Source organism: Hippocampus zosterae, chromosome 4 (genome assembly GCF_025434085.1).
Source record: "Hippocampus zosterae strain Florida chromosome 4, ASM2543408v3, whole genome shotgun sequence".
Lineage (NCBI taxonomy): Eukaryota > Metazoa > Chordata > Actinopteri > Syngnathiformes > Syngnathidae > Hippocampus > Hippocampus zosterae.
Window position 1 is genome coordinate 23,400,216 of NC_067454.1, and position 26,755 is coordinate 23,426,970.

Below are 26,755 nucleotides of genomic sequence, written 5' to 3' on the forward strand. Positions count from 1 at the left end.
TATTGGGGATGATTTAAGATTTGAAACAAATTCACGCACTTATTTGCTCAAATACAAATACGAATTTTGTTTGTACGGTACTTTCAGTGAGATCAGGTGCTCTTTTATTCTCACTTTACTATTTAAAGATTTGGGAGTTATTTTTCCGGTTCGGGATTTGCTTTAGAATGAAGAATCTATACAGGCTATATTTTAAATGTAATTGAAAGCAGTAGCTGCAAACAGCCCCTTTGGCATGCATTCAAACTTTTTCACACAATCAGTGAGGATTTTTGGTGGGTCCTCCATCCAAACAGTGCGAGCTCTCTTTCAATGTGGCAGTGATGGATATCTTTTTTTTTTTTTCTCGGATCAGCAGTGTCAGACTGATATCAATAACATAACGCCAACCATCTTTGCGAAGAATAACCCGGTTGGAGATTACAAAGCAGCAAAAATGCTCTTTTCTTTTCCACACAAAACTGACCGTTGACAGTTGAAACTTATTATGCAAGCGTGGCCTTCAATGTTACGTTAATTTCTTCTGTTTTTGAAATGAAGGACGCCATTGGACAGCAAAGCACGGAAAGAGTTTCGTCGCTCTCCTGTGAAGAATCAGATTCTGCCGCAGCAAACACCTTCAAGTATACCTTGATGGAACTGAACTTTCATTTCAGAGCTGCTCTCTTCCATGCTCCCCTCGATGCCTTTTGTTTACCTCCCTCCAACATGGATGTCTCAAGTCCACTGAGGGAAGTTTGATTCTTCCCCCAGATGTCTGAGGACAGAAATAGCAGATGACGTTTGCGCTGTTAAATCAGGAACACCGTGTCAAGGTACGTTCCTTTGTTCGCAAGGGTTGCATGGTACCAGAGCATGAAGCCGTTACCGTGTAGAGGGGCTTTGAGCACAGTAACCGTTGAAAATCCCCGAAATAGGAACCACATTCGTGGGCCTTCTCAGCAGGTGAAATAAGTGGAGGGCAGGCTATCATCTGTCAGCAGTGCACGTCACACTGGACTTCCAAATTACATCCAGTTTTACCCCTTGGTCCAAATCCAAGGCATATGCAGGACATAATCTGGACTGTATAGTCCATATATCAGAAGTGAGAGGATTGGCTTGGATATGTGGACATGGGGCCCCCTTCACTTGCCGAGGGCTTGGGCGGAGGGTTTCTGCTGTGTTCCGGTGTTCTGGGAAAAGGACAGTGCACACAGCTGTGCTCAGGGGCTAAATGCAAAACAAACATGCCTCACACATGCTTCCCCCTCAGCTGTCATGTCTCTGCTTTCAAAGGACCCCCACCCTCCCACCCCCTTCCTCACGCCGCCGCTCTTCGCTCGGCCCTTTGCACATGTCCAAATCTGCGGCATCATCAGAGTTCTCTGGCTCAGGGTCGAGGCGCAGCCAAACCAGAAAGGATTTTTAATTAACACTGAGCCCTGGGGAGCCAACAGGATTGTGTGTCAGGACAGATACGCCCGACTATCTTTGGGCTGCGCAGAGTCCAGAGACGGAGACTGTATAGACAGAAAGTTATGTTATCACACATAGTCATGTTTACAATCATCCTGCTCGCGTTGGATCAACACGTCTCCATCTAGGCTGCCTATATCGTCCGAATGGAACACAGAACATGAGTTGATGGGTGATGTCATCCACCCACTTGGTCTCCTTTTAATAAATACTACTGAAGTCATGCAATCAGTACAGGAGTATTTGTATTATAATGTGTGCATGTAAATGTTACACGAGTCTTGGAGACGGTCCACTCGTTTTTTTGCTTATTGAGTATTTGTGTCCGTTCCCCTTCTTATACTATTATGCAATTGTAGCTTTAAGCTATCGTTGAAAGCAAGACTTGTGTGCTGTTTTTGTGTGATTAAAGTACAATAATTTATTGTACCTCGTTTTAGTATCTGTTTTGCATCCATCCATCTTCTACCGCTTATCCGAGGTTGGGTCACAGGGGCAGCAGCTTTAACAGGGAAGCCCAGACTTCCCTCTCCCCAGCCACTTCTTCTAGCTCTTCCCGGGGATCCCGAGGCGTTCCCAGGCCAGCTGGGTAACATAGCCTGTCCAGCGTGTCCTGGGTCATCCTCGGGGTCTCTTCCCAGTGGGACATGCCCGGAACACCTCACCAGGGAGGCGTCCACGAGGCATCCGAATCAGATGCCCAAGCCCCCTCATCTGGCTCCTCTCGATGTGGAGGAGAAGCTTCTCACCTTATCTCTAAGGGAGAGCCCGGACACCCTGCGGAGAAAACTCATTTCGGCCGCTTGTATCCGGGATCTCGTTCTTTCGGTCACGACCCATCGCTCGTGACCATAGATGAGGGTTGGAACGTAATCGACTGGTAAATTGAGAGCTTTGCCCTTGTGCAAGCTGGGCGTATCTGTTTTGCAAAAGATGAAAGAACTAAGACACTTTGCGATAACATGGATATAAGGTGAAAGGGCAAAACCCACATAACTGCAAAAACAAGTTTAGAGTCATGCTCAAAATTCCACTTCCCTTTTATTTTCCAGTGTTGAGGAAGTCCCCAGGTCTTGACAGCTATTAGAAACTGCCGGTGCATAACAAACGATGACTTTGCCGTGTGTACCCGCATTTCACCTTTAAACCCCAAATTCCAAGATCCTTTGAGTACCTTTGAAGGGACACAAGCCATGAATCGAGATTGCACAGTCGGCAAGAGTGTGACGCTGAATGAAGAAGACAAAAATACAAACTGCAATCTTTTGAACCGCTGACACTGAACAGGGTGGATTACGCAGCCTATATAGACAACAGGTGACAGGATGGGGAGGCGAGGGCGGGGGACAATGTCATGGACGCTGATTTGGACCATCACAGATTCCAAGTGAAGGCGGATATCAAAATAAAAATAAAACTTGTGTCATCTTTCAACAAATACATTATATAAACAACGGGGGGGAAAAAGCTCAAAAATTAACTACAGCAGACTTATTTGGAGAGTTTTAGATTTTAATTTTACATAAAAAGTTAAGATTACACACAATCAGTCACAAATGTAAATGTTCTACAATGGCCTTACGGGTATCAAAACAAAACAAGGCATTGCAACATCTTCAAATCTTTAACATCTAATCCATAAAGGATAGAAAGAACATCCAGACATAAACTTAACTGGATAAATAGCATTGAATCAACAATTGCACACACAAATTCGAACATGTCACTCATGTTACTTGGAGGTTTGGTTATCGCAACTTCACTCTATTGCGGGTTTTCATTTGTGACCGATAACTTGACCTATTGCCGTTTTACCATGCTGTCTTGCAGGTTGTCTTGCTATTATTCTTCCGACTAAGTCGGATCAGTCAAAAAAAAACCGTTTTGGGAGGGCAAATTTGTTTTACAAAAACCGAGAAAACATGAACGTTAAGGTTTCACTCAGAAATTCAATCTGATGCGCATGCACTACTCACAGTGTCCTGCCCGCACATTAATTTCAAACGCATCTTATGTTCTAAAGCAGGGAGGCCCAAATCTTCAAGAACCCAGATCAAGACCGTTTCAGATGTTTCCCTAATCCAACACACCCGATTCAGATGATCAGCTCATTACAAAAACTTTGGAGAAGCCTCATCTTGAAAGCCTTAACAGAAGCGCAATGCCCCTTCCATAAACGGTGAATCTCTACATTGTGGATTTGCGCCTATTGTAGGTCATTTTTGGAACGTAAACCCCACGGCAAATGAGGAATCACTGTATATTGATCTGTAAAATGTGTCAAATACACAAGCAATTTTCCATCACATACACAGAAAACAATCCAGCTCGACAACAACTCTGTGACCAACAGAAAATCTAAATATTAGATTTTTGAGAGCACCTTTTTTAAGTCGGGGAACATCTTGTCTTGTTTGTGTGAAGCTAACATAGAAGCATTAACTATACAGTCAATTTGGTAAGAATGACTTTTTCCACTTCATTTGCCCAGTACAGTCCACCCAATTGTTTGAAGACGTTAACTATGGAATAATAAATTAGCACTGCTAATTATTCTTGATATGCTTATGTACACATGCCTTGATCCCTTAATAATATCAGTGAGGACCCCAGATCAATTATGATTAACATTAGGTGTAAAAAAAAAAACAATTTAAATTAAATGCAAAATCACTGACGGGAACATAAAACCAACGTACAAATGAAGACATGATGTCAGAAAAGTCAAGCGTGTCTCTTCTAAAGCTGTGATGAGCTCCAAACATGAACGGCACGCTGGTCACAGGCTGCCGATGTTGGGGAAGCTCTTGAGTTTCTCTGGGAAGTCGTCTTTGTAGAGAACCGGGTCGGCCCGGTGCTCCACCACTTTAAGAGGCATGGTGCCAAAAACCGATGCAAATTTGTTGATGCACTCCGATCTGGCGAGGAAAACAGAAGCAATTTGGGTCCAAGTGTGGAGGTGAGTCTCAAGTTGAAAGAAACAATTCAATGGCATGTTTCCTCAAAGATGAACTTGATGTGAACGGATTTAGATCAGACTTGGTGTGATGCTTTGGTATGTCAAATTGATTAACTTGGAATGTCGTAGGTCGGGACCGATAGAAACTGACATCATCTGTCGTCTATGATTAGCTGTTGCTAAAACAGAAAATGAGCAACCAAGTACAGTTATGGAAGATCAGTGCACCCAGGAGCACATTCACTCTTCACATGATTAAAAACTAGAGTTGTTTAAAAAAAAAAAAAAATAATAATCTGCCCTTCAAAAAACCCCCAAAACAACCACAACAACAATACCGCTCGGTTTCAACAAAGATTGTCAGGGAGCTATTAATTTAACAATATATTTAATATTGTGGTTGCAGTTTGCAATGGTGCAGAACTACACTGCACCATCCTGGGAGCTGTTTCTATCTGGTTTATGGAGGGACGCCTCATGATAATGTGACATCATCCACCTATTTTCTATACCTTCCTCATTTGGGACCCGGGTGAGTTAAGTTTATCGCAGCTAACTTTGGGCAGGAGGTTGGGCACACTCTGGACTGGTCCATCACCAATCGCCATGAACAAAGAAATCAACAACTTATTACACTGTGGACAACTTAAAGTCTTCAGTTAACCGAACATGCATGTACAGCAATACAACCATCCAGCCATTTTCTGAACTGCTCTTCCTCAGGAGCGTCGTTTTTAGAGGCTGACATTTTGGGGGGAATCCCATGCGATTCCCATGAACTTTACCTTTCACGGGATTGGGACGGTACAGGATAAAAAGTTCACATGAGCAGACAGTAGCAGGAATATCCAGTTGGAAAACAAAAATGTTGGATTAAATACTGATTGGTTTGTTTGTTGAACATATAAACAGAGAACATTTTGGTAGGAAGTGAAAGGAAAGTACAAAAAAACCTTAAATGAAGAAAAAAAGTTATTTATAGCATTTTACATTTGCAAAGGAAGTAGGAAGAGGTAAAAAACTTGTGAGATAGGGCGTCCATGCGGAGAAAAGGGACAACAGATAAATGAGTAAAATGAAAATTGTGGGGTTTTTTTCTTCCTTTCATTTTCATGTGAAGACTTTCAAGGACCAAAATAAAAAGAACTGATTAATCACTCATCATAAGCTACAATTCACTGAGCAGTGGCAATTTGGCGTCCTCCAAATGTATAGTTATGACACTGACAATGCAACACAATGCAGTGTGATGAAATTTGGTGTTTTATGATGGATGAAAATGACATTAGCACACAATTCTGCGCATTAATGGACATAATTTGCCAATCAGGCTTCACTCTATGCGGCTGCCCTTGTTTGTCGCTGCTGACATGAATCTATCAAAACTAGCAGCAGTCAAGATAAGACTCAAGTCGGAAGCTTTCAGCTAACATTGGACTTGTCGGCTAGCGTCCGCGTAGCTTCCACAGCGATGTATATGCCATGAGAGCCACCAGTTGGTGGATGTGACGTTTTGCCAAACATAGATTGCAAATATCTACCTGGTTGGGCAATGTGACCCATGATTTTTCAGGACTTTTGTGAAAGAAAATACAGACACTCCGTAAGGAAGCTTTTTAAGTACCTATAGTAGCCACAAAATTGTGGCAAAATGCTAATTTGGTCTAAGTAAAATTTTCAACTCACTTCAATACAGTTTCTTGGCAGCGATAAGCCACAGTATGGTGACAAAGCACAACTTTTGTCGAAATGAAGCTCCTCAATTCACTTTAATATGGCTCCTTAGCCACAACATGTCACCAAAGTAACATTGTTACTTGGTTCCAGCTTTGGCCTGAGCAGAAAAAACATTGAAGGGGTATTTTTGCAAATAACGAGTATTGGTGCCCCCCCCACTCCTGAAAAAAAAATTAAGCTAATAATGCATATTTGCAATTTTGCAGGAGTCATTGTCCTCTGAGTTGTGTCCATATAAAAACATGGGTCAAGGTCCAACGTTCTGGGTACTGATAAAAGTGACTAACCAGAAGTCTACAATCAAACTAATAAACATAGAACTCTGCGTCGGCTAATTGCATTACCTCTCCACCATGTGCGTCTGATCCAGGGACAGCCCATCGATGGCGGTGCACTCAGGACACTTGAACTTCTTTCTGGGGGTCACCTAAACAAAATCACACCACCAAATGTCAAGTTGAGTTTCAAGCTAATAAACGGTCCTGCCTGTTGAAATAAGCCTGCCATTTCCAACAGGACTGCATGTGCAGTGGGGAGAACGTTGCCTGTGCAGAGTAATGATGTATGACGTGGCTGCATCCAATAGTAGATCAGTGGATGCGTGCGTTTGGCGGAGGAAAGACAGCGAAGTGAAAGACTTTTCTGAAAGAACCGCATGAGATATGGTGCGACGGGGTGAAAGCAAAAGGGTGTGTGCGGATTGTGATGTGGTGGCAGCGTGTGAGTGTTTCCGAAAGCTTCGAAGGGGAGTCTACAAGGCCCCCACCGACCCCGATAAAGGAGGTTAAGGCAGGACTTGGGCTTGGGTCCCGAAGCCTGGATGAGGGGGGCCATGCAGTGAAGTGTCAGGGTGACAACTGATAGGACCCAGAGATGTTGGTCTGCTCTGTCTGTCTTCATTCCCACCCCCAACCCCTTTTCTACAAAGTAAGAGCCCCCCAAACCAACCGATGACATGAATGTACCTTTATGGGGGCTTTGCCAGTAATGTTGGCCACGAGAAAGTTCATAGCGATATCTTCACAGTTCATGTGTGCATCGACCCAGTTCTTGATGTCTCCAGGCATCTTGTACGTGTACAAGTAGTTGAAGTACTGCAACACAAAGAGTCACATGAAAATGTTGATTAAGAAGAATAAAGCAGTCAGTGGATGACCCAAGAGTATGTAGGAGAGGGCGGTGCGGTAAAATTGGCTTCGAACCACAGCGTGTGTGTGAGCTGACAGGAGGCGTGATAACCTTGCCCAGCCTGCAACGTTCTGCTCATCCATCAATGTAATCTTGCCGTCTAACCTTAATAGTCCACACACAGCGGTCTACAGGAAACTGCTCCCCCACTCTAACCTCATGTCATCTGATCTTCATTTATAATGAAAAACATCCTTCCCAAAACACATTATATCTGAACTATCATCATCATCATTTTTATTATTATTAGGAATTTTATCATGATGCTAAAACAAAAGCTTGACCTGCTCAGAAGGAAGCCTTTGTGAAAATAAAAACTACTGGGTCACCTTATGGTAAAAAGCAGCGCCCGTTAGAACCATGGAGACTTCGTTGGTCCACTCCGATTCGTATTTCCACTTTCCCATTTCATGGTCCCACAGGTGCAGTCGCCCTGGGTAACCCACAAGCCTGTCAGGGAACTCCCTCCATACCTGTAGAAGGTGTCAGGGTAGAAAAGATTAAATATAGCGGTATGACTATTCGAAAAAAAATATTCATTCAGTGTTTATTCAAATCTAAAATAATAAATCAAAAATCATAATAATAATAATATTAATAATAATGCCACTATAACTGATGCTTTCTTTGAATACTTTGTCCTGAAATTGTTCGACTATTTTCTCACGCAGTTTCTCGCAAAGAGGTGAACCTCACCCCCGGCTTTGCTTGTGAATCAACAATTCAGGGAAGCTTCTTGTATCCGCAATCATGGCACCAACTGTGTTTCCAGTTAGCCTGTTCTAAACTGACATTTGATGATTTTTGGAATATGTTGCAGCCAAAAAAACAGTGTATAAGTTTGAACATGAAATATCTTGTCTTTGTAGTGTAAACAATTAAATCATGGTTGAAAACAACATCGCAACTTCATTGGAATTGGGTTTGTGTTTTCTCAAACAGCGAATGAATGACTTTGGGCCTCGAGTAGAGACTGTGTATTGTTGCCATTGAGACAAGTCCCAGTCTACATGAAACTGACCCACCCAAAACACCAAGTCAAAAAAAATATTTTTCAATTCTGGTCACGGGGCAGGCACTCACCTCGTGGTCTCACACACACGGTAAATGTACTGGTTGAAGTCAAGTGTGGCTTATGGCCATAATACTCCTTTGAGAATGCCTGATCTCATCTGACCTTGGATTGACAGCTTCAAATACGTGGCCGGCTTTTGAGTACCCCAGCCTTAGAAGTTAACCGTACAACAACAAAGAACAATTCAAAGCTATTTGTGTTTGTAATTTTGTCGTCACTCTGCCATCTTGTTTCTACACACATGCCTCCACAATCAGTTTTTTTTCCCTTTGCTTTGTTTCTTTTTTAATTTGTTGTACTGATTATACAGACAATAGTATAAACAGAGAAATCTAAACAGAGCACGGTTGACTGTTGCCAACTTTATTGTGGCAAGCTAAACAAAATTGTACTGCTCAGTGGAAAACATTTGACCCCGGTTCGGAAAGGCAAAGAAAAAGGGCGAGGGCATGGAAAATTGGCAAGGGAGGCTGAATAAAAGTGTGGCAACATTTCAGAAGAGTGGCATTATAATTCACAAAAATATTCATCTTGAAACCCATGAGTGTCAACTCTTCGACTGTGCTGCTTGTAATTCTGTGTAATTCTCCTTAAACTGGCTACAATTTTATTAAATTGCTTCCAAGTGCAGTCAGGTGAGGGGAGGGACATTTGTAGGCTCTTAGCCCATCATCATTCCTCACTCATCAAACGTGAACAGTTCCTCACTCATCAAACGTGAACAGCACGCAGTCAAAACCTTATGGGACACTAATCTTCCCCCCAAAAAAAAGTCATGGCTTGTGATCACGAGGAAATGATTACTGGCCCTGACGACAGCATCAGAAGAAACAGGGGAATCATTTGGTGCAGGTTGTTTCAAACTTGCTCACCTCATAGCCAAACTGCAGTTCATCAGATGTCAACATGATGATGTCATCATCGATGGCCAACACAGCTTCAGTCTCGATCTCGTCATAGGGGAAAAAGCGGTTACTCAGCTTGTTCTCTTTGGTGCGCACAACTTTGAGAGGCACACCAACCTTAGGCCAAAGAGATTCTGACAATAGAAAAGCAAAGCAATCATTCATTCATTCATTCATTCATTCATTCATTCATCTTCCGAGCCGCTTGATCCTCACTAGGGTCGCGGGGGTGCTGGAGCCTATCCCAGCCGTCTTCGGGCAGCAGGCGGGGGACACCCTGAATCGGTTGCCAGCCAATCGCAGCAATCATTTGGCAACAAAATTCAACAAATAAAATTGATTTGACTGAAGAGAATAGTGTGTCTGTTAATACAAAGATGACCCAAACTTTAGAGGTTTACGACAATAGTGGACCATCCTTGATCCTTGACATTTAGCACAAACATCACAGTTCTGAGTTACATGCAACACTGAACAAACTTTGATGTTGAAAGACAGATGAGCGTTGTTACAATACAATACAATACATGTTGATTTGTATAGCGCTTTCACAACAGCGGCAGCTTTAACAAAGTGCTTAACAAAACAGTTAACATTTGTTGGTGTTTACCACACAGTTTTATATACCTAGTGAATCAACAATAGTGCACCCCACTGGCCTTGAGAGGCCAAAGTGTAAACAGCAGATTTTTATTTTTACATAGTATATATATATTTTTTTAATTGCTACTATTTTAATATATCATTTTGTAGTCATTTATTTTCTGGTTGTTATTTTAAATTATACTTAAAGTTGAGCTTTGGTGATTGAATAAATGCAATTTTTAAAAATCCAATATATGTGTTGACTGATCAAGATTGTAATATAACTGATTCAAAATGGTCATAACTGAAGACCATAACAGAAACAAAATGACCAAGGGCATAACAAACAAAATATTAGCTGCCACTTAAGTGCTTGCACAACATTTTCAAGGGGTTAGAGACTTGCTTGCAGTACATTAAGTGTGCACAGTATAACAGCATTTCACCACTTCGAGTTGTATTTACAAATTGAACACGCCTGTGAAGGACATACGATGAAATTTACCACCGACAGGTTGTGCTGGCAATGGAAATATAACATCACTGTGTTAGGTTAGTGCACGTGCAAACTCTTGCAGTCGTAATTATTCAAGAGGCAAATGTCCAACATTTTTTTTAAAGATCTTGGGAAGGAACCATGGCAAGGATGACAACACACACTGATTAGACACACAGCGTTCCCCCTCATTAATTGTGTTAATGAGCATTTGCACACTGTGCGAAGAGCTCTACCGCGGCCAAACAATGTCAGATGACCTGTCAAAAACTGTTGGAGAGATATTCAGGTATGTTAGGAAACCATTTTTCTCTTTCAGCCCAACTGTTGTCTTTCCGTCCTTTATTTCGAGACTGGCAGGCGACAGCAGGAAAACTGTGGGCTATTAGCTGAGTTCAGCCTTGTCGATCCATTCAGTCAGCATGGACTCTGGTAAACTTAAAAATCGGATCAAATTTCAATGACTGACTTTCTCAACTCCAAATCAAATGAAATCCTTTGCCGTGTTGCCTTTTTCAAGTGATTGCATGTATACATTAGCGATTAAGATGTTGGAAGCTATAAAAGACAACTTGGTGTGAATCAAGAGAAAAAAAGCTTACAAGAGGGAACAAATATGCTAAAAACAAACAAAATTACCAGGTCCTACCCTTGATTGTCAATACATGTTTGACCTAAATAATGAAAATGATAATAATGGAATAGGAGGCCTATCTATTGTACACAAAATACAAGAGGAATTTGAAATAACAGGTCAATGTTAAGTAATTATGACACTCGAGCCATTCAACTTCCTATGCACTTGACTTAGACCTGAGAGTCTGACCTATCAATGGCCCCTCGTTAATTCTAATGGGTCACGCCACTCCTGGCAGGCGCCGCTGACGCCTCTGATGAAAAGGAAACACACGGCCAGGAGAAAGCACTTCAAAGCCCCGCCACTACTTCATTATTTTCGTCAACTTGGGTGCCAATGGCAGAGTGAGACAGGTTAACAGTGGTTTACTATTTGCATTGCTCCGTCAACAAACAAAAATCATTAGAGGTGCAAGAAAACATAAGCTTCCTGCAACGTGCCAAAAGACAACAAACAGTCTGTTGCTGACAAGGATGCTCTAAAACGTTACATTAAGTATCCTCACAAAACGCGATGAAATGCTTGCAACTCAAGCTGCGATGGAGAAGTGGCAAGCCGTTTTCCGATTCACACACGTTTTAACGTAGTGCACCTAACATGACGTAGGGGGATCTCGTCATGTGGATGCGTGAATGGGTATACTCACCCTCAGGAGGACTCTTGTTCTGGTTATTCCACACGACCAGCAACTTAGCCAAGCTAGGAACTTTGGAAATTTCTGTGATGACTCGGAAAAGACTGTCGACTCGATCGTAGGTCAGCACCACTGCTGTGAACCCGGGCGCTCTTGGTGGAATAAGTGGCAAGAAGAGGGGACTGTTCACACTGGACCACTTCTGCACAAGACAGAAGGCAAAGACACATACAAACAACACAATTTTACACTTACTTAAAAGTATTTGGCAGGACAAGGTTCTTCAGTGTAACACGTGGATGTTTTCCTATGATGTACGGAGCTTTAAGACTCCCTCCACAAAATGGTGACGTCAAGCGCAATCGTTTTCAAATGATGTAGTTTATGAGCATGCAACAATCATTCAGTAGTGTGTCTCATGAAGACTAATTGACTGGACAAAGCACGTTGACTCAGTCCATCACAGAAACCTTACAGAAGCAAGGCTGACTGTCTCCTCTTAAATATCAAAGGGCCTCGTGGTGCTCGAACGATGGGTTCGAGAACCATGAGATAACGGATTCAAGAAATGTGAGGAGGTTCAAATCTGGAAAGCAAGTATCTTCAAAGTTGTACTCCTCTTTCATTGGTCCCCATTCAAATGACCTATAACATTTCATTGAACCCATCAGGTCAGCTCTCTGATCCGATGTACCAAGAACAGATCATTATCAAACATTATTTTGGCATGGAAAGTAACAAAGTTTGACAATACAAATGAACTGAAATAATGTTCCACATGCAGGCAGGCCTTACTAGAACATATAAACAAGCGTCATGGCTGTTGCGATGACAAAGACGTTACAGTGAAAAGCTGTTGCAAAAGGGCCATACATCTGTGGCAATTTTGAAGTCCATATAAAGCGTGGCTGTACGATAATGTGGCACCTTCCACAACATCAGCCCAAGTCAGCTACAGCTTCTTATACAACATCCGTTACTAATGCACCAGTAAAAAGGGCCTTTACTGGCAAGTGGAAATTTCCCTGTGAAAGTTCACACATTGTCAAACAAGTAGATGGGGAAGTCATTAAAGTAACACATACAACGCGCATATTCAAATACAGAAACCACTTCAGTCACTTGTCAAACTAAATCAATTGGATTAAAAGACATCTGTAGATTAATAACTTCTGACAGATGTAAGAGCTGAATAGTTTTTCTTTCATTATACATTTCTGATTTTTGGAAACTGATCTTCACATTACGCAAAATGCACGGACATAAATTTATTATTTGCAAATTAACGATGTCTGAAACACATTCTAAGAGGGAGACCGGCATGCCAATAAGACCCAACAAGCAGTGTTCCCTACGCAAACATAAAATAGGCTCATATGCTCGAAAAGTAGGAAGATTGGAAAAAAATGATTAAACATGTGGTGCAGTGTCAGTAACTATTATGACAGTTATTGTTTTTAATTTTTTTTTTATTGGTTTTGTTGACTTTAGCATTCATGTACAAATCAGTACAGGGCAGATTCATTTTTAAAACTTTAATGTGAAGTGTCAACAGAAAAAGCAACATGTGCACTCCTTACTTTTAAGATGCTTATCGATGCGACAAAAGTCTCAATTTACTCCGCAGCTTAATTGATAGCCAAAACACAGTTGTATAGACCAAAACATCTTAAAGGCTGAGAGGGCTCAACCTTAAAAGTAAACCCTTTACTCACAAGCCCTAAACAAAAAGCAGCCTGTCCTCCATTCTGAAACCCCAGTGTAACAGCACCAGCAATTCTGGAAAATGTGCTTTCAATTACCAGCCTAAAAGACGACATGAGGTGAGGGGTTCGGAGGGGAGGTGGGGGGTTCTCTGACTGATTTATTTTGTGTTTTGTTCAAGTTCTTCATGCCGTTCATTCATTGAACTGATCCTTAAAACACTTCACCTCCAAAAATCTTTACCGTGTGCCAATTCATCTCTCGGTCAGAACAAACCTGAATGAAGGGGAAAACAAAGGGCAAACGCCGCGCAAAGGCAGAGCACTTCTCGACTGAACAACTAATAATTCTGTACAACGGCACAGTCTTATTCCTGTACACCTGCCAGACTTGGTTCAGAGCTCTCATAGACAAACGGAGAGCCACTCTTACAATCACCCCTCCCCACTGATTTAAGACAAGAGAGACCGGGGCTCCAAAGATGTGACTGCATTGCCAAGCTGTGCGCAGCCACAAACTTTCACAACCACATGAATGATAAACAGTAACCCCCATCCTATCATTCGCAAACAGATCAGCTCAGACATGCAAGAACTTTTTCTCCCACCGCTGAGCCCGTTTGGTGGAGATCGAACACTGCTTGTGTGGTACTCCATAAAACACAATGCCATATGCACAGTGTAGTATTAGGTGTTATGCAGTCCACTGACTCAGGGAGCTCTCACGTTGTAAATGATCTTAATCTATAAGCAGGTCGTACATTGCCTATGTTGTATTGATGATCTGTTTTGCTATTTTTTTCCCTTTTTTATTTTCTGGTGGTTTTTCCCTTCACAAGTTACAATTCTACTGTACTTTTTTTTTGTACATGTCCGAATTACAAATAAATAAACGGTGGTCATACATTTAAATACTATATTGGAGTTACTATTTCAGTTTATATACAATATATATTTTTATGGAAAAATGCATAGCTATTTTCTAACAGCCTAATATTGATTTTTCAAGTTCTATAAATGAATAATCCATCAATCCTTCCTTTTTTATATTTTGAGGTAGAATAAAATGTGTGGAAAGCACTTGAAATGGATGGATGGAAATAGAGGCTCTCAGGATTTTGAGCATTTCGAACTTGTTCGTTTCATCTATTGGTGTGTTCATTTGGTAAAAAATGAACTTGGTAATTCACCTGCTGCCTGAAATTATAAACATTTATATATTTATATTTCTGTCAATCCTAATACATTAATGTGGAGAAGTCCTATGACTGAAATTCCTTTCTTTTTGAGTGCTCGAATTATATTATTTTATTTTACATAAATGTTTAAATGTACTGTTTCGACCACACCGACTAAATATTAAAGCACATTATCATTAAGATATTATTAATCAAATTCCAGAATATAAACACATATTTTTAGTGGATTATTGTTAATCTTGATTAATTTCTGACTTGTGATAGAGCCTGGTGAGCCGGATCATGTTTAAGTAGAATAGGGCGAATTCAGTTTGAAACTCTTCCTGATCAAAATGGTACGCACTGAACGCACTGATTGAAACTGAAAGAGTTCACGTTTAAACTTTTGCCATTTTTAATGGTCCAAAAATCTGAGAACCAATGTTTTTTTTCGAAAAACAAAATGAAATAAAAATAAGAGAACTGAATGGCACAAAATGTCCCTGGGACGCATGAAGGCGTAAAGACTTCAAGTCACGTTTCAAAGTGCACTAAGACCACCACAAACAAATGGAAGATAAACATGGCACAATAGTGACATGGGCGAGAAGTTAAGTTCTCTAAACTGATGAAAAGACCAGCCAAAAACCGGTCGGTATGGCTGCCAAGAGGCCTACGGCAACATTAAAGTCATTGCAGAATATTTTTGGCAAGCACTAGTTGTTTACCACATGTGACAATGATCTCTATTCTCCATTCTACAATAATAAATTCAAAGCTCTGCAATTTTTTTTCCCAAAGCCAGAGACACTCATTCAAAAGTGTGTGTGTTATGGTGAGATGAGACTGAGTTTGAACTTTGATTCAGTCACTGCACATTACAACAAAGTAGACCATATGCAAAGAGACGCATGGTGACAGTGGTGTCATGTTGGGGCAATTTTTCTGAAACTGCTTGAGTCACAACTCTCTTTCCTTATTCAAAACCCAGCTCAAAACCCACCTATTCAGACTTGCCTACCCACCTTAAATCTTTCTTTATTTATTTATTATTTTATCTGTGTTTTACTATTGGTCTTGGCTGTACAGTGTCCTTGAGTGTTATGAAAGGCGCTTACAAATGTGATATATTATTATTATTAAGTCTCCTAAGTCTTCAAACATCACAGTAGTGGGGCACTAACACATTAAGTATCCGAAAGAAACTTGAAAAGACATTGAGGCTGTTCGGTCACTGACCGTGACCGAACAGCATCCATCGAAATTGACAAAGAATGGCATCACTTCGAAAATATTTTTGGAACGGAAAACAGAAAATCAGTGAGGTGACACGCTGGGGGCCGGGCGCATGAAATGCTCCGTCAATTCACAGGTTTGGAGCATCTTAGCACATACTGCAAAGTCAAGATGTGCTTTACCAATAGACCTTTACGTTTTTAATTGAATTGTATGTACTGCTTCACAATCAGCGTGGGAAATATTTCTGTAATTAATAAAGTAGTACTCATCTTTGTTATATCACAAAAAATTGCCTTTAAAAGAAAAAAATCCACAGTCTTTGCATCAATATTTTAAAATGTGGGTCATTTTTATCATGGTGCATGTAAACGTCAAGACTTAAGAGTTACATACCACAACAGTTGGATTGTTCCACTGCTCATATGTTTGTGCAGCATATGGGTAGATGCGGTCATTAATGATCTGCAGCGTCGTCAGGCCAATGGCCTTCATGGAGCTGAAATAGGCTTCCCAGAACCAGCGTGCCTACAAACAAATGAAACAGATGGCTTGATATTTTACCATATTAAAAAAAAACACTTTCCTATTACTTATCACAACAAACTGGACAAAGTGGACTTCCAATTAAATACATACATATATTTTTCTTTATTCTTTATCAATACATAGGTATGCTATGAAAGTCTTGAAAAGAGAAGAACATTTTAAATAAATAAATAGATCGATAAATAAACGCATAAATAATCTCTCTCACCGCACTTGTCCGTTTGGTTCTGATACTTTGGAAATCAAGATTTTCTGAGCAAATGGGGTGGGGACAAAATAAGTTCATTTACATTCAAATGTATTCGGTTAGATTTATTTTCCAGTTTTTGGGGGGGGGGGGTTTGGAAGAGGTAAAGACAATTCCTATTTGGTATTTTGTCGACGATGAAGGAAAAAAAAATCTAGGGCTTAAGGGTTTTGAATTTATTTTTCAAAGTGATGATGTTGACTGCAAATTTCCCCAGTGTGGGACAAATAAAGGTTATCTCATCTTATCTTATTAATTGAAGGCTAGGAGGAGCTTTGCATGACTATGCAAACAGTTGAATCGAAGGGTTTAGACCAGGGGTGCCCATTAGGTAGATCCCGATCTACCGGTAGATCTAAGACAGGTCCCAAGTAGATCCGAGGAGTGTCGAGAAGAAAAAAAACAAACAACCATTTGTGTGTCTTTGTACATGTTAGTAATATATTTTTTGTGTTAATATACACTGCACACTAATCATCTTATCAGTCTCATTTTCACTAAAAAAATATTTAAAAAATAAAATAAAGCAGGTAAATCTTAAATTTACGGTGGCGCGTGATTACGTCACCGGAAGTTGTTAGCGCTCAGCTGTTTGCAATTGCAGCTTGTGATCAGAGCTGTTGCGCTCTATCTTTTATCGTCATGATTCTCATTCAGTTTGCTTCGTGTACAATTCACCGAGGGCACGAGCAAAGAATAGGAATCTAGGAGTGCCCAGGGAAGAACTTTAAAACGGTACGTGTGAGCTACGATAGTTAACAGGCTGCGAAAGTGCGTCGCATGCCTCCGTTTCAGGCTGTTTCTCATCATGGCGTGCACGCGCGCGTGTGTTTGTGTGTGCGTGCGCCGTTAAGGGTAGATCCTGGGAGGTTAGTTGATTGAAAAGTAGATCTTCGATCCAAAAAGTTTGGGCACCCCTGGTTTAGACAGTTTTCACAAACCATCACATCCCCGGTTATGTGACTGAGCTGTACATAAATGTTCACAATCACACATTTTTACTGGTCCCAAACCAGTGTTTGTATCACTACCTAAACTGTAAGGCAGGGGTGCCCATTACCTCAATCGCGATCGACTGGTCCAAGTTGTTCGCGAGGGGTGTAGAGAAGAAAAAAAAACATTTGTGTGTCTCTGGGCATGTTAGTAGTTTATCTTTTGTGTTAATTCACACTGCATCTTAATCGTCCGATCAGTCTCATTTTCACAAAAATTATTCAATAAAGAAAATAAAGCAGGTCATCTTTATGCTTCGGTGGCGCGTGACCTGCGTCACCGGAAGTTGTTAGCGCTCAGCAGTTTGCAATTGAGGCTTATGGTCAGAGTTGTTTGCCAATACCTTTTATCATTATTCTCATTCAGTGTTTGTTTCGTGTACAATTCACTGAGGGCATTGGCAAAGAATGGCAATCTGGAGGGCCGACAGAAGCAATTTAAAACGGCAAGCGTGAGCTCCGATAGTTAACAGGCTGCAAAAGTGCGTTGCATGCCTCCGCTTGTATCTGTTGCTCTTCATGGCATACGTGTGTATTTGGGTGCATGTGCACGGTACGGGTAGATCGCGGAGGTTGGTTGATCGAAAAGTAGATCTTCGGTCCAAAATGTTTGGGCACCCCTGCTGTAAGGTTAGTTCATAACACATTAAATGCGTCTTTTATTTTTAAAGAGTGGTGAGGAAAATCCAAAAAGACTTTCCGAACCTCCTGGGAAATCTCAACACTTCATCAATCAGAAGGTGATGAAAGTTTTCTTTTCTGAGGAGGAGGAGGATGTAAGGAAACCATGCTGGCCTGAGGGAATGACCCACAGTCCTCCCGCTCCCCCATTACTGCACATAGTTTTATGAGCTGGAATGAAGAGGACTTTTTTGTTCCCCCATTTCAAATGCAACATTTTAACAAACCATGTTCAACTCTAAACCTTTATTCTTGTTTAATCTTTTAAAGCTTAACTATCCCTAAAAAGTAAAGAATCAATAAAGAAGCCCAATTAAAAAAATATACCGGTGTGTGTGTTTGAGTGTATATTTTATATATATATATATATATATATATATATATATATAGAAGCGGTCCCTTCTCACTGTAAATACGTGCAAATTGTTAATAAAACATTAATACCAGAGAAAATAACTGAATTCAAGAGCCCACTCTCTTTTTACCATTTAAATCATTAGAGAAGAGGTCAAAGTCATGAGCACAAACAGTTGGGAGTACAGAAGTCTTTGTTTAAGTCTACGTGTCAAGTATGTGACAGATGGCTGCACCTATAGAGCAGATCTGCGAACCACTGAGTGAGCCGTGGCGAGAACCAGGCAATCATTAGTGATTTGGACTTAATCAAAAACAGCAGCTGAACCACATGTCAGCTGCTCACTGGGAATAATGTTGTGCTACACATTAATTAACACGTTACCTTTACCTGTGCTTTCACACACACATGCAAATCTTCTCTTTCATTCCAACTCAACATATTGAGACCCGCAATCGACTTCTTGATTTTATCCATTCATCTATTATCTAGCCATTTACCCTGATGCAAAGAAACAAATTTAAAAATTTGAGTTTTAACTTTATTTATAATCATTTGAATGATTGATTAAATCATTGATTAATCAGATAAAAAAACGTTTTAATTTCCATCTCTTCATTTTAAAAAAGATAATCTTTCAAATTGACACTGCAGAAATTGCACAACCATTAATTATGATTCAATTTCTGGTTTGCTCCAAAACAGGTCGGAAAATGGGCCAAAATGTTGATCACTGTTTTTCCAAAGTACATTGAAGTTCTGGACTATCATGTAAACAAATACATTTAATATTGACTTGAGAAATTGCGAACATTCAAAAGCTTCACTATGACTGACAATCACCACAAGATGACAAGAATCCAGTCAAAGGAAAATTATTTGTCAAGATGAATGAAATATAAACAATTTAAATGGTCAAATTAGACCATAAAAGGGCCCTAATATTACAGTAGCACTGAGAAAGTTACATTTGATGAACACCACGAATACAAAACACGCACTTCGCAGCGCTATTTGAATAAGAAAACTATGTGCGAATTCCAACGTACGGTAACTTGGAAAAATGAAGACAGCTTCAAGTCAAAGCCTTGTGCGCTCTCTGCTGGTAAAACTGATAAATTGCAACCCAAACAACACTAAATGTACCGTAATCTAACATATCAATTTCTTCGCATTGGTGAATTAGTTTTGACTGTTTACGGTTTTGTTTAGAAACATTAGAGAACACCGAGGTCCTTTGCCGCATTTATATTAAATCCAGTATATCAAACTTAACAGAAGCTTCAGATGGTAGTTACTATGCAAGTCAGCACAGATGTTTGCAGTTATGCAGTTAAAAAGAATTGGTTGCTTTTAAGCCTTTGATTGGTGGTACAGTTTATTGGGGTTTCTTCTCAGTTAGCATGGGCTTTGGATAGTGTAATCTTGTTTCAGATCTGGTTAGACGTTATTTGACACCCATCAGTCATCGCACACATGCCATAGTAAAAAGGAGTACGGTACCATTATTTAATTGGATAATTGGTAAATGGATTAAAGTTGACACAAGGAATTAATGAGTAGCAAATCTCTTTTTACTGTGGTGGATACACCAAATAAATGTAGACATCAAATTGGATGTCTGCTGTCCATTTTAAAACGTAGACAAGAAGAAGGAAATGTAAAAAATGAGGTACTAATGTCAGTCAGAATGTCTGTTTTGCCAATAACACAACATAAGCCAGCCTTTTTTTAAATAACAGCTTCAAACTCATGGCAATAATTACAGTGGTGTGACAGTCAGAGGAGCAACTGTCACCATCAGTGGTCTAGATACTGAAAGTAACTGTGCTGAACCAGGCAGGTCACTTGTCGCGTTGGGTTTGCGCCAGCTTAGGTGCCTTGGCAAACACACATTTGTTTGCTTCCATTCTTTAAAGCAAGTGCATATCACAAGTACGGCATGCTGCCTGCCTGGCTACAATATTTGTAATTAGAATTGAACCGCTACCTGTCTCTGCATCTCCTCCACTTGTCTGTGCGGAATACTCTTCAAGATGGTATACATCTCCGAGAGCTTCTCTTCTGGGATAACCACTGATGCCCTGTGCCAGATAACCAAAACAACGTAAGTGAGTACAGAACATAAGTTCTTTCATGCTTAATGAACGCTGGTTTGAATAACACTGACCGTTTCCAGTCAAGAACTTCAGAAAAAGGAAGAATGTAGGAGTCAGCAAGGATGACAGGGACACAACCGGCTTGGAGCACCTCACTAAGAGCAGCCTGACCCAAACGTGCACCTCTCAGCACCACACAAAAGGAGGATTCCTGCAGAGAAATTGGAAAAGCATTGAATATACTTCACCGACATTTTGACAACTTTTATCTTGAAAAAGAGATATTTGTATGCAGCTGTGCTTACCTGCAGGATCTGCGGGTAGTCATACACTTGTCCCTTGTAACAGCGCTTTCGAGCAGAGGCAGCTCCGTGGGAGAGATTGCTACACTTATCCAAAAGAAGCAGAGCTTCGCCATTTTCTTCCTTCAGGCGTTCAAGTTCAGCCCTGTACTCCCGGTGAATGGCTGTTTGAGATGACAGGATGAAGTAGCGGCGAGGTCTGGAAGATTGAGATTGAAAATGATCTAGCACAAATACATTAGTTCTGTCACAATATCTTAACAACATACAATTGACCCAAATTGGATCTGCATTAAAACTTTACCTCACTTTAAGGTTTATTCAATAAAATGTCACAGATGAACCAATGTTTAAGCCATATATATATGACTGTGTTTTCTGAATGCTGGTGTCCAGGGTTATGCATTACTCAAATTTCGATTATAACCCAAACCATTTTGCATTATTAGACTTTCCTCTCTTTGTACATTGTTGTCAAGCCTTATTGCAGCAGTTATTCCATCCAATTATCTGCTTGACAGTTATCTTTGAAATGCACCAAACCGCTACGTAAACTCCACTAAGATAAACACACACTGGTATATGGTTGCAATGTGCTCACCCAGGCTGTCTCTCGGGGAGCTCAACATCAGCAGAGAGGGGGCTGTAAACTGGGATGCTGACATCGTAACCTTGTCTGTACGTCCATGTGGAGAAGCCGCCTCCAGCCAGGAGCGCTCTGAAACAAAGGCGAATTAGTCAACAGAGGAGTTTGACAGAACAGAGCAACAAAAATACACATAGGCAAGGTTGACATTTTGGTTACAATCCCCTTATACAGTGGATGGTCAAGTGTTAATTTGAGTGATGATTTTGGGGATTACGTTCAACTCAAAAGGCAGAGGCAAAAACACAGAAATTCTTCCACACCTGGTTCGAATAAAGTTTCATGCCAAATAGACTCTCTGGATGAGCTCAGGAAATTCCTTACATCTGAAGATATTGTTCATCAGCTCACACTAAACAACCAACCATCACTTTAATGTAGAGGATATCTATTTGTAGCTATTAGTAAATATATACTTCGCCTTCGGGAAATCATCTTTTAGCATGTGTGTTCTGCTTCGAGTACGAGATCCAGCCAAAAGCTTAGGGTCCATACAATCAATCATTTTTTTGGCGCTGTGCCACCTACCATGCAGTCCATGATATGATCTCTTTTATTAATTACACACAATACCTTGACAATAGTAGGAGATCATCTGAGGACGCTAATGAAATTATGCTGCAGCTACTGACATGCACTTTGCTGGGTAGTGCTTTCCCCTCTCTCAGGAAAAATCCCAATGGGTAACGCATTTATTGTTTCCATTTTGTCAGCCTCCGCCCCAATGCTGCTGACAATATGATCTATACCAGGGGTGTCAAACTCGTTTTTGTCGCGGGCCACATTGTAGTTACTGTTTCCCTTGGAGGGCCGTTATGAATTTTGGGAACGCATGTAAATGTTTAATCCCCTCCACATCTTACATACACAGTGCACAACAAATTGATGAATAACTAGTTTTAAAATCAGAATAGTCAAAGTCAAGAATAATGACTCTTATTGTGGATTACATATGACAATTTGAAATTTTGGTTCCTACTTTAGCAAGCATCATGGAACTTGACATGTTTGATTTGCTTTCGCGGGCCGCATAAAATGATATGGTGGGCCAGATCTGACACTCGGGCCTTGACTTTGACACCTGTGATCTACACTGTACAATTAAGAGAGATTGTTCATGATGAAGCTACCTGTCTCTGGGCACATCCAAAGCAGTGTTGTAGTCTGGTGGGCCTCCTGGCAGCATGTTAAAAAGTAGATGATTCATCCCCTTGTTCCACCTTTAAAAAAAAACAAAACCAATAAAACTACTTGATGCATGGAGTTACATATTACCAGGATTAAACACGATTGTTATTAATTGATTAAACTCATTCAGTAACAGCCAATTCTGAACCAAGTCTGAAAAAAGTTTTAAAAAGTCTTTGGGAGTGAATGAGTTAAGCAAATAATAAAACATTAAATGGCTGTGTTACTGTAGAAACAAGGCATTGGCGTTGCTCTCTCTTGGACCTAGCTCACAGTGGAGTATGAAACAAGAGAGGACAGGGCTAACTTCACCCAATGTAAACAATTAGCATTGGCCATCCAGACCTGTCTCCAATTGAAAATGTCAAAATACAACAACGGACCCCCCAGACAGTTGAGCTACTTAAGTTGTACATCAAAGAAGAATGGGAAAGAATTCCACCTACAAAGCTACAGCATCCTCAATTCCCAAATGCTGATTATTGTTAAAAGGAAAAGTGATGTAACACTGGAGTAAAGATGCTCCGTCCCATTTTTATTTTAATGAATTGTCGGCATAAACTTAAAAATTAGCAAATACTGTATTTTCAACAATAAAATAAAATAATAAATAAATAAATAAATACATTTTTTAAAATTACATTCATCAGGTTGAACATAGAATACGTTGCCATAGTGGTGTATTCAACTGTTTATAAGTTGAAAAGGATTTGCAAATGATTGACTCTATTTTATTTATATTTTAACCAATGTCCCACATTATCCCCCAACTTCATTGGAACTGGGGTTTGGATACTTAAGTTTCAAGCAAGTTTTTAATAATTCAATTTTATTTGCTGCTATTACCTACCTATTCATCAAGTCAACTCAGCTTTTTATTTGTACATGTTTAGCTGTGACTGGTACTACAAAGGACATGGATGGTTTATACACTTGCCGAGACAATTTCACCATTCAATGAAGAATGTGTGATGGTTCAAGCTCTCTCTCCATCTTTCTCTCCGACGCCTTCTTGCTCTGCACCCAGCAAATGAGGCACTGCAGTCTGCTGTGACTTTCATGAATCTACGGTCAGGGTGATCAAGAAGCTCATTGACATCAACATTCTCACCCTTGCACTTCATATAGTAAATGTTTGTCATTCTAATTATTATTGGTTGTCTTTTATGTTTTAATAACCTAAATTTTGCTGCATCTGTACGATACAGTGACAATAAAGGTTTTCTATTCTATTTTATTACATTTTTCTAGACAGAACTTTGTTACCATTGTGGTTAATTTTGTGCTCTGTGAACAAATTAGAGTTGAGCTGTGAATATGTATTGCCATACGTCTGGACACTTACTATTACTAAATTACTGCACATTTTTGTTTATGCCCTAAATGTGTATTTTGTGGCTAGTTTGCTATAGTAATAGTGGTTCCAACGACCAGAGACACATTGCTTGAGTGTTTCAACATAAGTTGTCTTGTAAAGATAATTCTGACTCAGAGGTTTAAAAAAAATTTTTTTTTTAAGAATCCAACTGCAAGTGAGACATTTACCGAGGTAGCATTGCAAGAGCCTGGGCAGTCTCTCTAATTCGCAGGGAGTTCTGATTCAGAACATCGGTTGATGGGACAAAAAGGCAAGCCCTGTTGACATCATCAGTGTAAAAGTCGCTGTCCGAAATGGCGCTGAGAAGGTCGTTATATTCACGCGAAAGTCCAGTGCTGCTGATGGGAACCCCAAGTTCATCAACAAATCTCTGCAGGGGATAGATGTAAACCTAAACAAAGAAAATAACATATCTTAACAAAACAAACAAAACACACACACACACAGACGCACAGACGCATATGAATGTGGTGTGGAAGTGATGCACAGGAGTAATTACCTTGATTCGGTTCTTAGGATTGTAGCCACACCGATACACATCAAAACAGGTGTGCATGCGACAGCTAAGGTCTCCCCTTTCAGGAATGGGACTCGAGACTTGGAGGCGCATCAGGGGAGCATCATGAACACTGCGCTTGTCTACGGTCCAATCAGCGGTGGACTCAATGGAGTGAGGCCAGAACTGAAACATCCCAGTGGCGATGAGGCCAAACAACACCACAGAAAAGAGTGTGATGTAGTATATACGGTGCTTGGTTTTCATCCGTGGGATAAGAGCAGGTCCCCGGGAGCTGTATTTCCCAGAGGCATACATGTCTGCCTCTGCCTGCCTACCTCGCCTCTGTAATGACATAGTGACATATTCAATGTTAAATGATTCACGTGTATGCATTGTCTTATTGTATTTCAGTATCTGTCCCATATTTCTTACCACTCCACACACAATTTTACAAACATTAAAACAATTACAGTCATATGTAAGGTTCAGCACCCATGGATTTGTATATTCTGTGATTGTTTTTTTTTCCTCAACAGTTTTCAATGTTTTTGTTGTTCAATGTTTGTTTTCCAGAATTACACCATCCCTCCCATTCACCATTTTCAGAGAAAACATATCGTGAATTTGATTTGAAAAGAAATGCTAGAGTTTGGAAAATGTATTATTGTAATTATGTTTTTCAAATAAAGAATGGATTGATATAATGCATTCAAAAGATGTAAAGCCCAGACAATATGTCAAATTTTCAGTTAGATTTTATACTGGTGGGGGAAAAAGAAACAAAAAAGTAATTACATAGAAGTAATATTTATTAAAGGCTTAAAAACTACAGTATAAAGACTCCAAATATCAAATAATAATTGCAACTTCATATTATTGGACTGTATCATATCACAAATACACAGGGCCAGAGCTGGTTAGCGCACCAAAATATGGCTCATCATGGCTCTAAAAAGGTTTAATCTAGGATGGTGATAAAGAATATTAAAAGGAAATTTTCCATTTAAATTTCAAATTGTGTCCAATCGGGTATGTGCACAACATAATTCAGCATCAGGCAAAACGTGGATAAAACTTGTAAATGGCGAAAGTGACGGCGACAGCAGTCGTTGGAACTTTAGTTTCGCTTCAAGCGATATATATCAACCCGTTGTTTACCTGTAATTGCCGCAACACGGAAAGCCAGTTTTTCCCCCCTTTTGGTGACGTAATCTTCCACAAATGGCGGACTGCTCTTTCGAGAAACGTCGAAGTTGTTATTCGAACTATACGTCATACATATTTAATAAAACAGGGTTGCTTCAGGACAATTTGTCACCCCTAACTCTGATATGAACGCCCCTGCTTGTATTCTGTATAGCCTTGTACATAATAGCGCTACCAAAAAAACACCGTATTCATTAGTATGGCAAGACAGATACTACCAAAGTGACCACTTTCACTTTTCGCTTATATTTGAGACATTATACATCTTAATGCTAACCTACCAAACATAGTTAGCTACATTATCTCACGAAAGTCATCTTAAAGAAACGTTACCAACAATCGAAATGTATTACTGCTGTCCGTTTAAGTGTCGACCATTGCGTCGTTGCGTGTTTTACTTACAAAGATGTTTACCAGATCCAGCGTTGACAGTTCGGCGTTAATTCATGATAGCATGCAAATTTAGCAAAACACGACCACTGGAGCCCACGGTCACACCCGGAAGTTATTCGTCCTTTTCTGTGCATCGCGGATTGTAATTCAGACGTTTCCTCCCTCTAGTGGCTGCACTCTCAAACGTGCACCTTTTACACACTTTTGCTGTGTAATTTCTGCAAATGCTGTACTGTACATTCGATTTCGGGAGTACAAATATTCTTAATCACTAGGAGTCTTTATTAACTTCCATTTTGTATTCCTGTTTCCCTGCCTATGGCTCCGGGGTTCTCAATACAGTGGTTTTAACGGCCGGGTATTAGTGTACAGTATCAAAGCGGAGTCATTGAAAGAACATCTCATCCAAGGTGCTTGAGGTTGCTGGAT

The 26,755-nt window shown here is 40.3% G+C and overlaps 2 protein-coding genes across 3 annotated transcripts; both read right to left on the minus strand.

Annotated features, from left to right (window-relative positions):
* Window positions 1-2,949: 2,949 nt before the first annotated feature.
* Window positions 2,950-26,504, minus strand: LOC127599276 (exostosin-2). 2 transcript variants are annotated; one of them, XM_052063118.1, is made up of 15 exons: window positions 26,336-26,504; window positions 24,728-25,069; window positions 24,396-24,619; window positions 22,793-22,882; window positions 21,618-21,734; window positions 21,020-21,215; window positions 20,786-20,925; window positions 20,606-20,699; window positions 16,188-16,319; window positions 11,687-11,876; window positions 9,290-9,456; window positions 7,672-7,815; window positions 7,120-7,248; window positions 6,499-6,581; window positions 2,950-4,376 (listed from the first exon to the last, which is right to left on the minus strand). In XM_052063118.1, the coding sequence occupies exons 2-15, from the start codon at window positions 25,040-25,042 to the stop codon at window positions 4,238-4,240; spliced, it is 2,160 nt and encodes a 719-aa protein (XP_051919078.1). In that variant the 5' UTR covers window positions 25,043-25,069; window positions 26,336-26,504; the 3' UTR covers window positions 2,950-4,237. The 2 variants fall into 2 exon arrangements, with proteins under 2 accessions (XP_051919078.1, XP_051919079.1); XM_052063119.1 differs by lacking the exon at window positions 26,336-26,504 and adding an exon at window positions 25,886-26,004.
* On the minus strand, window positions 4,238-25,042 carry LOC127599877 (exostosin-2-like). Its single transcript, XM_052064089.1, has 13 exons — window positions 24,728-25,042; window positions 24,396-24,619; window positions 21,618-21,734; window positions 21,020-21,215; window positions 20,786-20,925; window positions 20,606-20,699; window positions 16,188-16,319; window positions 11,687-11,876; window positions 9,290-9,456; window positions 7,672-7,815; window positions 7,120-7,248; window positions 6,499-6,581; window positions 4,238-4,376 (listed from the first exon to the last, which is right to left on the minus strand). The coding sequence occupies exons 1-13, from the start codon at window positions 25,040-25,042 to the stop codon at window positions 4,238-4,240; spliced, it is 2,070 nt and encodes a 689-aa protein (XP_051920049.1).
* Window positions 26,505-26,755: the final 251 nt, after the last annotated feature.

Bases quoted from the DNA above. Each gene is read 5' to 3' on its own strand.
- LOC127599877 (XM_052064089.1), bottom strand. From the start codon at position 25,042: ATGTATGCCTCTGGGAAATACAGCTCCCGGGGACCTGCTCTTATCCCA. The intron at 21,735-24,395 runs GTAAATGTCTCA...CCTTTGTTTCAG, and splicing joins GCTCTTGCAATGCTACCTCG to AGCGCTCCTGGCTGGAGGCG. The intron at 9,457-11,686 runs GTGAGTATACCC...TTCTATTGTCAG, and splicing joins GAACAAGAGTCCTCCTGAGG to AATCTCTTTGGCCTAAGGTT.
- LOC127599276 (XM_052063118.1), bottom strand. From the start codon at position 25,042: ATGTATGCCTCTGGGAAATACAGCTCCCGGGGACCTGCTCTTATCCCA. The intron at 9,457-11,686 runs GTGAGTATACCC...TTCTATTGTCAG, and splicing joins GAACAAGAGTCCTCCTGAGG to AATCTCTTTGGCCTAAGGTT. The intron at 6,582-7,119 runs GTACATTCATGT...GATTTTGTTTAG, and splicing joins CTGGCAAAGCCCCCATAAAG to GTGACCCCCAGAAAGAAGTT.